The sequence below is a fragment of the Musa acuminata genome, chromosome BXJ1-5 (genome assembly GCF_036884655.1).
Source record: "Musa acuminata AAA Group cultivar baxijiao chromosome BXJ1-5, Cavendish_Baxijiao_AAA, whole genome shotgun sequence".
NCBI classification, from domain to species: Eukaryota; Viridiplantae; Streptophyta; class Magnoliopsida; order Zingiberales; family Musaceae; genus Musa; species Musa acuminata.
The window spans coordinates 10,223,876-10,236,049 of record NC_088331.1 but is presented as its reverse complement, the minus strand read 5'-3'; the positions used below and the strand labels follow the sequence as shown (position 1 = coordinate 10,236,049).

At 35.6% G+C, this 12,174-nt stretch overlaps 1 protein-coding gene across 1 annotated transcript; it reads right to left on the bottom strand.

Moving 5' to 3' along the window:
* Nucleotides 1-554: 554 nt before the first annotated feature.
* Nucleotides 555-12,083, bottom strand: LOC135673733 (binding partner of ACD11 1-like). Its single transcript, XM_065182979.1, has 7 exons — nucleotides 11,882-12,083; nucleotides 11,642-11,752; nucleotides 8,022-8,838; nucleotides 1,853-1,956; nucleotides 1,684-1,759; nucleotides 1,338-1,421; nucleotides 555-1,237 (listed from the first exon to the last, which is right to left on the bottom strand). Exons 3-7 carry the CDS (start codon nucleotides 8,166-8,168, stop codon nucleotides 671-673), a joined length of 978 nt encoding a protein of 325 aa, XP_065039051.1. The 5' UTR covers nucleotides 8,169-8,838; nucleotides 11,642-11,752; nucleotides 11,882-12,083; the 3' UTR covers nucleotides 555-670.
* Between the last annotated feature and the right edge of the window lie 91 nt (nucleotides 12,084-12,174).

Sequence of the window (12,174 nt, the reverse complement as noted above, 5' to 3'; positions counted from 1 at the left end):
CAACAAGGAATCTGGATACGAACACGAATAAGCCCATGGGCCGTATCTTCGACCGTTACTGTAGTTTCCGAGCCATCCCTGTCGACGACGACTTGATCGTGATCGAACCTGACCGGATACTATAATTCCGGCTGGGACGAGCCTGGCTGAGATGATTAAACTTCATCAGGTGATTTCTCATATCAGATTATAATTGATATTGCTTGCTTTCTTGAACACGCTTATAATTGAGCATTCCTGCAAAAGACCAAGTTGTCGTCATATTTCGTGCTTTGCCTCTCCGTGTCTCGTATCCCACGCCGGAGAAGACGGCAGCAGAGAACTCGACGGGGGCACAGCGTAAGCCGTCACTCCCCAATGTATAAAGGCACGCAGCAGCAATCGCCAATTGTTTTGAGGGTCCTTTCCCTTCCAAAGGACGGCCCAACAAATCATAGAAAACAAAGCTTCGTCGGGTTTGCAATCTTATATGTCAGATTATTTATGCAACACTTTTTGCAAGTATGTCCAATCCTGTGGAATCCATAATACATAAAAGCTCTCTTACAAACAAATACATTAACAGAACCACTTTCATATAATAACTGGAGAAGTCCTACAGCAGATCTTTAGAAACTGAGTATTTGAAACCATGACAGCATTATATACAAACGAAAGCAGAAAACGCCGATCATAGAATCAATCCTTGCACGGGTTCGGGCTTCTTAGGATGATCAGGTGGTGAAGCTACAGAAGTCTCCGGCGAATGCACCCTATCCTGAGCATCTTCAGGTGATGATTTGTTCTGTTGTTGCTCAGCCGTAGCTTTCTCCACGGCTTTTGTACCGACCTCACTTGCAGTCTTGGCAACCTTGTTGATAGCACCTATCATCCATGAGACGCCGGCGAAAACATACTTGTTCTCCATGGCGGCAGAGCCGACATTGCTAATTTTCTGCTCTGCAGCTGTGATGGCCGATCTTGCTTTCTCGGAGACCTGGTACCTATGATCCATCTCCAAAACCTTTTCGTTGACGGCAGAAGTGCCAGTGCTGATTTTCTCGGTGAGACCAATCTTATGATCTAAATTTGAGACCCTAGTCATTGCTGTGGATGATAATTGGTGTTTCTCATCAAAAGACTTTGCACTTTCCAATGCACCCTTTCCAAGGATCAAGCCCTTAGCCAGCATAGTGCTGATGACATTTTCTGCCTTCTGAATCGAAGTCTCTTTGTTACTGGCAGCACCATCTTTCGACTGTATATTAAAAGCATAAATCATCAAAAGAAACTTAATCGTATGTAATGTATCACTTGAATGCAAGGGGAAGATAAGAAAATCATAAACACAGATTTACCATGTAAGGAATTGATGCATCTGCTGGTAATTGATAATCTGTGGCTGGTGTTATAATGACAGTCATATCAACTATCGTGGCACCCTGATAAGTTACCAAAAACTAAATAAATAAACAAAGGAAGACCGAAAGAAAGTCCCTTATTAAGTATTAAAACTACTGCTGCTTTTTAAATTCGCACTGATGTGCATAAACACAATGACATAATAGAATTAGCAATGAGCATTATATTGACCACGAAAAAAGTAACTACTTCCGATAGATTTGCCGATAGACATAACATCAAACATTAGTTATTAAAGAAAAGGAACTGTTTGAACAGATAGGTTAAAATCATTTTACGCACTGAAAGAAGAAGTGCCATTTCTGCTCCATCTGACTTTTTGAAGGTGACATATGCAACTTGAGACCGCTCATCTCCACTAATAGAAAGTACAAGAAGCTCATCAAGAACAGATGATGTGAAGTCTAGCATTTGGAGAAGTAAATGTGTGACAGTGATTAGCAACACAAACCTTTGCATTTCGATGTATTCAATATCACCAGAAAAGGAAAAGAATTCCCTGATGTCTTGCTCGGATGCACTGAGGGAAACATTGCCAACTTTCACTGTTCTCACCTGTAAAACAAATGAAACATGTTCAGGAATACTTTTATAGATGATTATCAAGGATATTACTGATAGTACCAATGTTCTAATATATTTTACAGCTAAAATCTTTTCAATGTTCGATACCTATATATGCTTTTCCATATAAAAAAAGCTATGCCAAGATAAATACAAAAAAATACATAATAGCAAAGAGTTACTTCAAAAAGATTTAAGTTAACAATCCATCCATTGGTACATCAAGTCAACCACAAACTATAAATTTAAACAATGTGGCTGAATGAAAACTACAATAGTTCATTATAAAGCAATCCAAAGTCTAAGAGTCATGCCACACGATACAATTATACAAATATATCTTATCTGGTGGAAAGAGAACTGAAGTAGTTCATTATCAAGCAAACCAAATTCTATTGAAGCTGTAACTAATGGAATGAATTTTCCATAGCAATGTTATGCAATACAAATACATCTGTGCATGGAACCATCTACACCATTGCAATCGTCCATCCCAAAAATTATATGTCTCAGAGGGCATTCTTCAGACATTAATGTCCATCCAAATAAATATTAAAACCCACAGTTGTTCCATATAGCATGCCTGCATCTTATTTCGTGAGATTGCTACACGTATCAATGAGAATTCAGATGACTTTATTCACCAAGTTCTTGAATCTTAAAGAAACAGATTGTGAGAACAATTGCACATTAAACACTAAAGTGAACAGTTGCACTTCCCCACACAAGATTTGAGGACTTCAGTGGAAACAGGTGATCCAATCTTGCATATTAAACACTAAATTGAGGAACTAGAATTTCTGCATATAACAAACCAACTAATAATCTTCAATATGGGATAGATACTCAGACTTATGGAGCTAATAGATGAAAAGCATGGTTAACAAATGCAATTTCATGTTCTTAGGATAAGTCATTTGAGATTAATGGCTTTTTATTCCTGGGATGTCCCTTTGCTTGATATGATCAACCACGTAAACAGAGCGCAATCATTGAATTTGAAAATAATATATATGCAATGGGCATAAAGTGTTCAAGCAATAACTAGAACATGATCTACTTAAGAGTTGTCCACTAGGTACTTTGCAATTATTTAAAAGAGTTTCTTCTGATAGTAATATTATATTATATTATATTTCACACACACACACACAAATATATATATATATATAGGATCTTTTAACGTCATTGAGATCCATAAAAAATCATATATTTAGTTAAGTTCAGAGAAATTAAATCTTTATTTATAATTTCTATTAAGATCATTTTAGATCTTCCTCTACCTCTCCTTATATTACTAACATTAATTATTTCACCTTTTCTGATTACTGCATTCGGAAGTCTCCATAGCATATACAAATACTATCTGAAACGATTTTCTCTCATCTCACCCTCTATCGAAGCGATACTTAGTTGTTCACGAATAAAAGTATTTCTTTTCCTATCTTTCCTAGTAACTCCACACATCAATCTCAACATTCTCATCTTGACAACACAAATTTTTTATATATGTTCTTTCTTAATTGTCCAACACTTAGATCCATAAAGCATTATTGGTTTCACAATTGTCTTATAAAATTTTTCTTTTAATCTCAAATGTATCTGATGATTACACAAGACTCTTGACGCCCCTCGTTATTTTAATCATCCTGTTTTTACTCTATGAATACTATCTTAATCGATCTCTATATCTTTGAATAATTGATCCAAGATACATAAAGTTTTTCTTTAAAGGGACTTCTTGTCCATCCAATTTAACTATATTCTCTTGTCTATTTTTAGAATCACTAAAATTATATTTTATATATTCAATTTTAATCCTACTTATTCTAAAACCTTTAGTTTCTAGGGCTTTGCTCAAGTTTATAATTAATTCCACTTAGGCTCTCATTAACTAAGACAATATCATCAGCAAATAACATACATCAGAGAAGTTTATCATGTATATAGTTAGTGGATATACCTTTTCTTATTATACATATCTTTAATAACATCTATATAGTTAGTGGATATACCTTTTCTTTCTAAAACCCACCATAATAAATCTTTAGGAATGCTATCATAGGCTTTCTTTGAGTCAATAAAAACCATATACAAATCTTTTTTTTTCTCTCCATACTTTTTCATTAATTATCTTAATAAATAAATAGCTTCTATGGTTGATCTTCCGGGCATAGAACCAAATTGCTTTTCAAAGATATTTGTTTCAAGGGTTATCCTACTTACGATAACTTTTTTCAAAAATTTCATAGTATGACTCATGATTTTAATCTCTCTATAATTTGAACAATTTTGTATGTCATCCTTATTTTTATCAATTGACACTAAAAAACTCTTTCTCGATTCATCATAGATCCATTCGAATCTCATAATTTTGTTAAATAAGCTAGTTAACCAAGCTACTCTCTTGTCCCTTCAACTATTTTAGACCTCAATAGGGATATCATCAGGCCCCATACTCTTAGCTATATTCACCTTTTTTAATACACCTTTTACTTCATTAGCTTTAATTTTAGGAATAAATATATGATTATTAAATCTACCACTATTATTTTATCATTAAATCTAAGTTCTATGTGTAATATTCATTAAATAATTTATAAAAATAATGTTTTCATCTTTCCTTAATTTTGTTATCATTAACAAGTATTCTTTGATTTTCGTCTTTGATGCATCTAATATTACCTAAATCCTTATACTTTCTTTATTTAGCTTTAATAATTCGATGTATATCTTTTTCACAATCTTTAGTAATAAAAGTTATCATAAGCTTTATATCTTGCCATACTAACCGCATTTTTTTGTCTTTGTTTTATATTCTTTATATCTTTTAAAATTTTTCTCATTTTTATAATTTTACCAATTTTAAAACATGATCCTTTAGTAATAATTATTTTTTGAACTTCTTGGCACCACCACCAAGTCTGTTACACCTCTACCTTTAGTTTCACCAAAAATCTCCTTTAAGCTTCTAATCTTCTTAGCTATCATAGACAAAATAATATTAAAATTATTCTCATCTAAGTTCCAAGTTGTCTCCTCTTCTATCTTAATTCTTAAAAGTGTTTACATTATCATCTTTAAAATTTCACCATCTAATCTTAGTGATTGTTTTTATTATCTTTTTATTCTTCCATTTTTTTTACAGCAAATATCTAATACTATCAACCAATGTTGATTCGTCAAACTTTTGCTAGGTATAACTTTACAATTCTTACAAATAACTTTATTTACCTTTCTAGTGAGAAAAAAAATTTATTTGTCTATAATTGTGATCATTCTTATAAGTAATTAAATGTTCATCTCTCTTTCTAAAGTGGGTATTTACAATTATATGATCATAGGAAGTTGCAAAATCCAAAATCATACCATCATATTCATTTCTCTTCCCATAACCAAAGCCCCCATGCACCCCTCTATATTCACCATATGTTTTCCCTACATAACTATTTAAATCTCCTCCAATCATAAGTTTTTTTATTATAGACATTCCTTAATTGATATCATCTAAGCTTTTCCAAATTCTCTTTTTGATTTTGATCATCCAATCCGACTTAAGAGGCATAAGCACTAATGACATTCAAAACATCTTGTCATTTCATAAATTTTAGAACTATAATTTTACCTTCAAATTTTTTTACAACAACAACATTATTCTTAAGATCCTTATTAAAGACAATTCCTACACCATTTCTGTATTTAACTTTTTCAATATATCAAATTTTAAATCCAATACTATCAATCCCTCTGGATTTTTTCCCTACCCACTTAGTCTCTTGTAAGCAAATAATATTTATTCTTCTTTTGATCATTTTGTATAAAAATTCTAACCCTTCCCGAAAAATGTTCCTATATTCCAAGTTGCTAACCAAACCCTCTATTTTTTGACTAATTTCTTTACTCTCATTGGTCCAGAACAATAAGAGAACCCTCACCTACTTGGCACCACATCCTAGCGTCGATGTGATGGGTTGCTTCCGGGCGACCTCCTAGCCCACCATTTGTAATTCGGGACACCTAGGTGGTGAAGGTGTCTCGCGTCACTTTCAGACGACGACCTAGCTTTACACTAAAATCGGTTAAGATCCATATTCATGAGATTTGACATAGTTTTACGTTGGTTGTCAGTGACCTAACACAACCCTCCTTTTTTATCCAGGTTTGGGATCGACATTGGTGGGGTGTGTGTGTGTGTGTAACATTACATATATATGGATCATTGTAAACTTGCTATTTTATGTTCTTGTTCCTGATATTGATGCTTCAAACAAGTGCAGCTTCATAGGCAAACATGGTGAGAACTGATAAATCAAATAACTACTACCCCTACTTTCAGATAAGTAGATGTCAATCAATAATCGAACTCAATATATGTCTATTGAACAAGCACTGAAAAATCAACCAGGGCGCATCCCAAAGTTCAACACAATTATGAGCAGTCACATAAAGAATATATATGTTTACCAAAAATATACGAAGCAAATGTTTCCACGAGGTAACATACACCTTAACCAAAGATTTACATTCCATTGTTAATCAGACAATTACTTTTCCTAATTGTTCTGGACCAACTACAACTTCTATTGTTTATGCTATTCTCACACATCTTCCACAAGAGGCTTGCTACATGACCAAAACATGCTTTTAGAAACTATCTAGATGTTTAAAACTAGGTCAAAAATTATTGTTTGGATATTCTTTGGCTATCACGCATAATGTTTGATACAAGATTCCATGATTCAGTTAGCAGATATTGTGAGTAATATGGAGCACGACTGACTAAAGGGACAATATAGCCCAATTTACCCACAAAACAGCAACTATGCTTAACACAGCATGTTTACATCTGGATAGGGAAGTTTTACAAGATAAATTATGTTTCAAATAGTAGATACTTTTGAGTCAAAAGTTCAATCTCCTACATGTTCTATATATAACCTTTTTGGTGATGGACCCTGCATAAATGCCACATACCTATAGTTCACCTTAATAGACCATGCATCACTTCAAAGAGTTTCATCTTTACTTTTTTCTCCCTGAAGGTTAACGGAGGTAGGAGTTACAATAGTTTCATTAGTTACTAGATAAGTAAAAAGAGAGTTGCATCAAGCTATAAATAAATGGTTCACACATCAGATAAAGACTACAGGAGCTATGCTTGATGATTATGTATTAGCAAATGGAAAAAGTGAAGCTGAAAATAATATATTTCTGGCCAAAAGGACTGCCCTTAGCTGTGCCTGAGCTATTCTAACTCTTAATTCCCCTCACAAAATAATGACAAATAACAAGATCATGTCCTACTTACTATTCAAGGAATCTGAAGCCTGGATGCTTTTATAAGGAAAGACATCAAATAATAACTCTATGAAATAAACTTGTACAAGGTGTAAGCCAACAAATACCACTAGTCAATAACAGCCTAACAGAGAGCCAACCTACCGAGCTCAGCAAATCAATATACAAATGACATAATAACCATTTTTGCTAGAGTATCAGGCCATAAGCCCTTTCTTTTAGAAATACAAACATGTCAGATGACATTAGAACACAAGTATCATCATATCTTATGCTATAAAGCATGGTTACAACACAGGAAATGGGCGAACTACACAATCTATTCTAACTGGTCCACTGCAAAAGCTTTTTATATCAATCCAATTTATAAAAATAAAAGAAAATCAACTTTAATCTTAATAACCTATCTTTGATCCTGACAACGCCAAACTACAAAACATGATCCAACAGGTGTTTCAGCTAATCACAACTTCTATCTACAATTTTGAATCCCTAGTTCGCTGTACCAATAATCAAACCCCTAGTATTACCATGTCAATATCTTAATCATCCATTTAAATAAACAATCGACGAGAGACGAGAAGAAACAGCATGTGTTTTTTGAGAAACCCCTACCCAAATCCAATCTACCAACCGGATCGTGATTCAGAAACACCCGGATAAACCATATAGGGGACACAAATCGAAAAATTAAAGAGGGACGAAACCATACCGGCACGATTACCAAACAATAAGAGAAAAATAGTAGTAGTTCTCACCGACATGGCTATCGACTCCGATGATTCTTCTATCGACGGCGAGAAAGAGAGAGAGGGGGGTGTTATAGCAATTCGGCGTGCGCCGAGGAAGTCGCGGAGCTGATGGATTTCTCTGACTTGGGCCTGACGGAGATCCGTTAAGTCCATCGCTTAGCCGTCAGACTCCGTTACGCCGTTGTTGACGCGTGTAACCATAGGTCGGTGCTGTGGAGAACCATACACAAAATGACACGTGTACATATCTAATTCTGAATTAAAAAATTGATATTAATCCCCATCGAAACTTTCTTTCTCTGTCGTGACGTTAACGTTCTCAGACACACATGCAAAGAGATTGCTGCATCCGATGGTTTCTTCATCACGAAGGGTCAAACAACCCGTCAAGTTTCAAGCGCGATGTCAGAAACATTGGTGCGGAAAGGACGAGGCTGAGCTTTACAAAGCTTAAGCACCAAGGAAATCACAGACTGCAGCATTACAGAATCAATCTTTGCCAACAGTACTTGCTATAAGGTAATAGTATAATCTATTGCTAGCCTGATCCCAGTTCGTCTTTGTGAGTTCTGATCTCAAGCAACAAAGCAGATTTAGCAACACCGAAATCAAAGAACAAAAGGTTAGAAATTGGAATAGCAGATCTCGGAACAGAAACTTGGAGCATATAAGAAGTTGGCTTGAAATTGGTCCGAAGGCATGGAATCACCAGATGACTTTTCTGCAGCAAAATGCTCGAAGTTTTATCTCAGGACACTTCTTGTTGGCTTGGTAAGCTGGTTGGCTTCCCCAGGACTTCCTGCTTGCTTTTGCAGATACCCACCTAAAACGCCATTAATATAGCTATCTATTAACTTGAAAACAGTGAAATGAATGTTTAAGTTCATTCGAGCATGAATAAGTTTTCAGTGGAGTAAGATGGCTTTTGTAGTGGCATAGAATGCTTTGTAGATAACAAATCGAGCAATGTTATAGACAACAACAATGACAACAAATCATAGTGTGCTTCAATTATTCCAATCAGCTACATAAATCTTTTCTAGTCGTTCAGCTTTAATTGTGTGAAAATGATGAACTAAAAACATTCCTCAGTTCCAGATGCTAATTGATACTAATGCATTCAACTGAAGTATACTATTTCTAAATTCTGCAGTTCTCTTTCCAAGTCTTCATTTCCATTCCGAAAAAAAAGGTAAAATCATGCCAGCATTATCCTCCATGTTTATGCAAAGCATTCATACACAACTGTGGATCATGCTGCAGAAGGAGAATGAGACCAAAAAAAAGGTAAAATCATGCCAGCATTATCCTCCATGTTTATGCAAAGCATTCATACACAACTGTGGATCATGCTGCAGAAGGAGAATGAGACCGTAAAGTATCGTGGTTGAGAAATACTTTGCTATAAGAATGCTACAAAAACATAGACTGAATAGTTATCAGCTCAAAACCTAAACTATGAGTATTCTTTATGCATGCAGATGAACTGTGATAACTAACAAGATAAATACTGATCTTCTGTCTTTTGATTGTAAACGTGTAATATCAATATTCGCCTTTGCTTTCAAACAGCGATAGGCAATGACCAAACATGAGATCATGATCTTCATAAAATCTTTTACAAATTTAATATCAGTACAGATCATGTCAAGTAGCCAAACTAAGAACATCTCTTTAGTTTCATACCTGTAAATCCTCCCACCAATTTTCTGAGGATTCAACCAAATCTATAAGTATTTCTCCATCCATCCATTTTCTCTATCAGAGTTAGCTCCCTTCCACCAATCTATTCTACGTCAATCAATCTTGTATAATCTCAGGTGATGTCTCCCTCCTCCACTCCATTGAACTTCCAAAAATTTGTTACATCTTAGTCAGCCAAACATCAACCCAAGCACAGATTTCTGTGGCAATATTTCTATAGGGATCATTGCTAGGTGCTGTGACTCAACAGTTCTAACCAATTAAATATTCACTTCAAATACCCTATTTTAGATGGAACTAATATGGAGAAAAAATATTATATTACCAGTGCGAGCAAAGGTTCTATCCAACTTACACTGAGTACTCGAAAACTGAGACAAGAATTAATATATTCATAGTAAGGTCTGCCATACCGAAGCGTACCTCCCGTACCGGGCGGTACGTACCGGTCCGACAGATTATCGGTATACGGACCGTCCGGTACCGCTATAGTGCTACAGTATTATACTGTAGCACTACTACAGTATGAAAAAACATATAAAATTGTCGGTACACCGGTATCATACCATATCGAGCCCGGGTCGAAACTCCGGTACGGTACGGTTTGGCGGACCTTGATTCATAGTCTTTCACCGTGCATAGGTTATCACTGGAATTGTTTACATAGGCCTATCTTGATGTATCAACTTTATGCCATAATGACAGAAACAAAAACATCAAGTGTTTCAATAACTAGTTGGTTGTCTATAAAACATGAAATGCAGTAACATATCCCAAAATCTAATCCTATATATCGATGTGCCCATCTTCAAATGGCACCATATTTCTGTAAAAAATTAACTATTCTTAAAAAATTGTTAATTTTGGCTACTGAGAGCAATGTTTAATTAGATTTATACTAGTGATGTAGAACAATTAAAAGAAAAGGAAAAACTTATACTGCCTTTGTCATCTCTAGATGTCAATAGGTATTATGGCATGTCAGAGTCAGATTTGGAATGATGATAGCAGGAAAAATGTTCAGTATATTTTAGAAAAGTGTTACAGCATCACTCTGGCTACCAGACCGAAGCAGGTCATTAAAAAGGCATGTCAATCTATCATTGCCTCCTCCATATTTAATTATCACTATTAAAAGATTGTCATGAACTAAAATCAATGATGAATTCACATCTTGTACACAAGACAAAAGACCCAGTAACTGACTGCGCATGAAGAGTAAATTGGTCACACCAACATAAAGAAGCATCAGGGCTAACAATATTTTCATTCTCTCATAATTCTTTGCAGCTCAATGGTCTTCATAAGAAGATCTACTGATATTTAACAGAACAATCATTTGTCTCATATCCTCAATGAGCCCATATTTCTAGAGGTTCTAAGTGATCTAAAATTGCATCATTAGGAAAATGAGGCATGTTCACCTGTTTGAAGTGCAGATATCTATAGAAAACTTTCAGTAAAGGACTTTGCAACTTATCCCCTTCCCAAGTTCAAGTAAAAGATAAAATATATAAAACCAATGCAACAGTGTCTAACATGTTTATACATTGAATCAAGTTTCATTTAGACTAAGTTAATCTGCCACTCATATATCTTACTGACAATTCTACATGACTGTGTGCTCTACAACTTCAATAGTTCTCATCATTTAGGTTAAATAAAGCAGTAGCTCAAGAAAAATTCTGTAATACAAGTCCATTTTCTGAATTTAGCATCAGAACACCCTCATCAGTAGGACAAAAATCCTTCTTCATTTGTCAATCAAACTTAAGACCGCTACTTCTTATGGTTTTTTATTAATACTCGTCCTCTCCCATCCCTTTCATAATTCAAATCTGAAACCTTTTGGTGTATCGACTGGCAGAAAAAAAGACAGCAATGGAGTGAAATCAGTTGGCAGACGAGGAAAAAAAGAGTACCTGGTCTTGAAATACGATGGATTTGAGAGCGAGGGCCAGCGAACTTCCAAGCGTCGTCGTCCAAGGACTTCACCTCCTTCTGAAGCGCCGCCATCAGTTCCGATCTCAATGCTTGTCACCAGAAAACGAATCAAATTAAAAGGGGTGCAAAACAAAATGAAACTTTTAAAGCCCTAAATTCAGACATCAAGAACACCGAAACCCAAAAGGAGCAGAAGGAAAATAGATGTGGACGATCACCTGCGAGGGCTTCGTCCTTGCGATCATAGGCGGATTCAAGCGGGAAGTGATAAGGAGAGGCGTCGTCGCCGAATCCGGCGTTGCCACCGCCGCCGCCTTGCCCCCCGCTCGCCGCCGACGCCGACGATCTCGCCGGCGAGCTCATCGGTACTGGAATTCGAGTCCGAACTGGTGTTATCCTCTAGGGTTGTTGAGGGGATATATTTATGGTTTATGGTAGTGAACCGAAACATTGAGGTCAGGCTACCCTTATCGTGATTGGTCTTTCTTTGGGACCCACAGAAGGTCAGGGA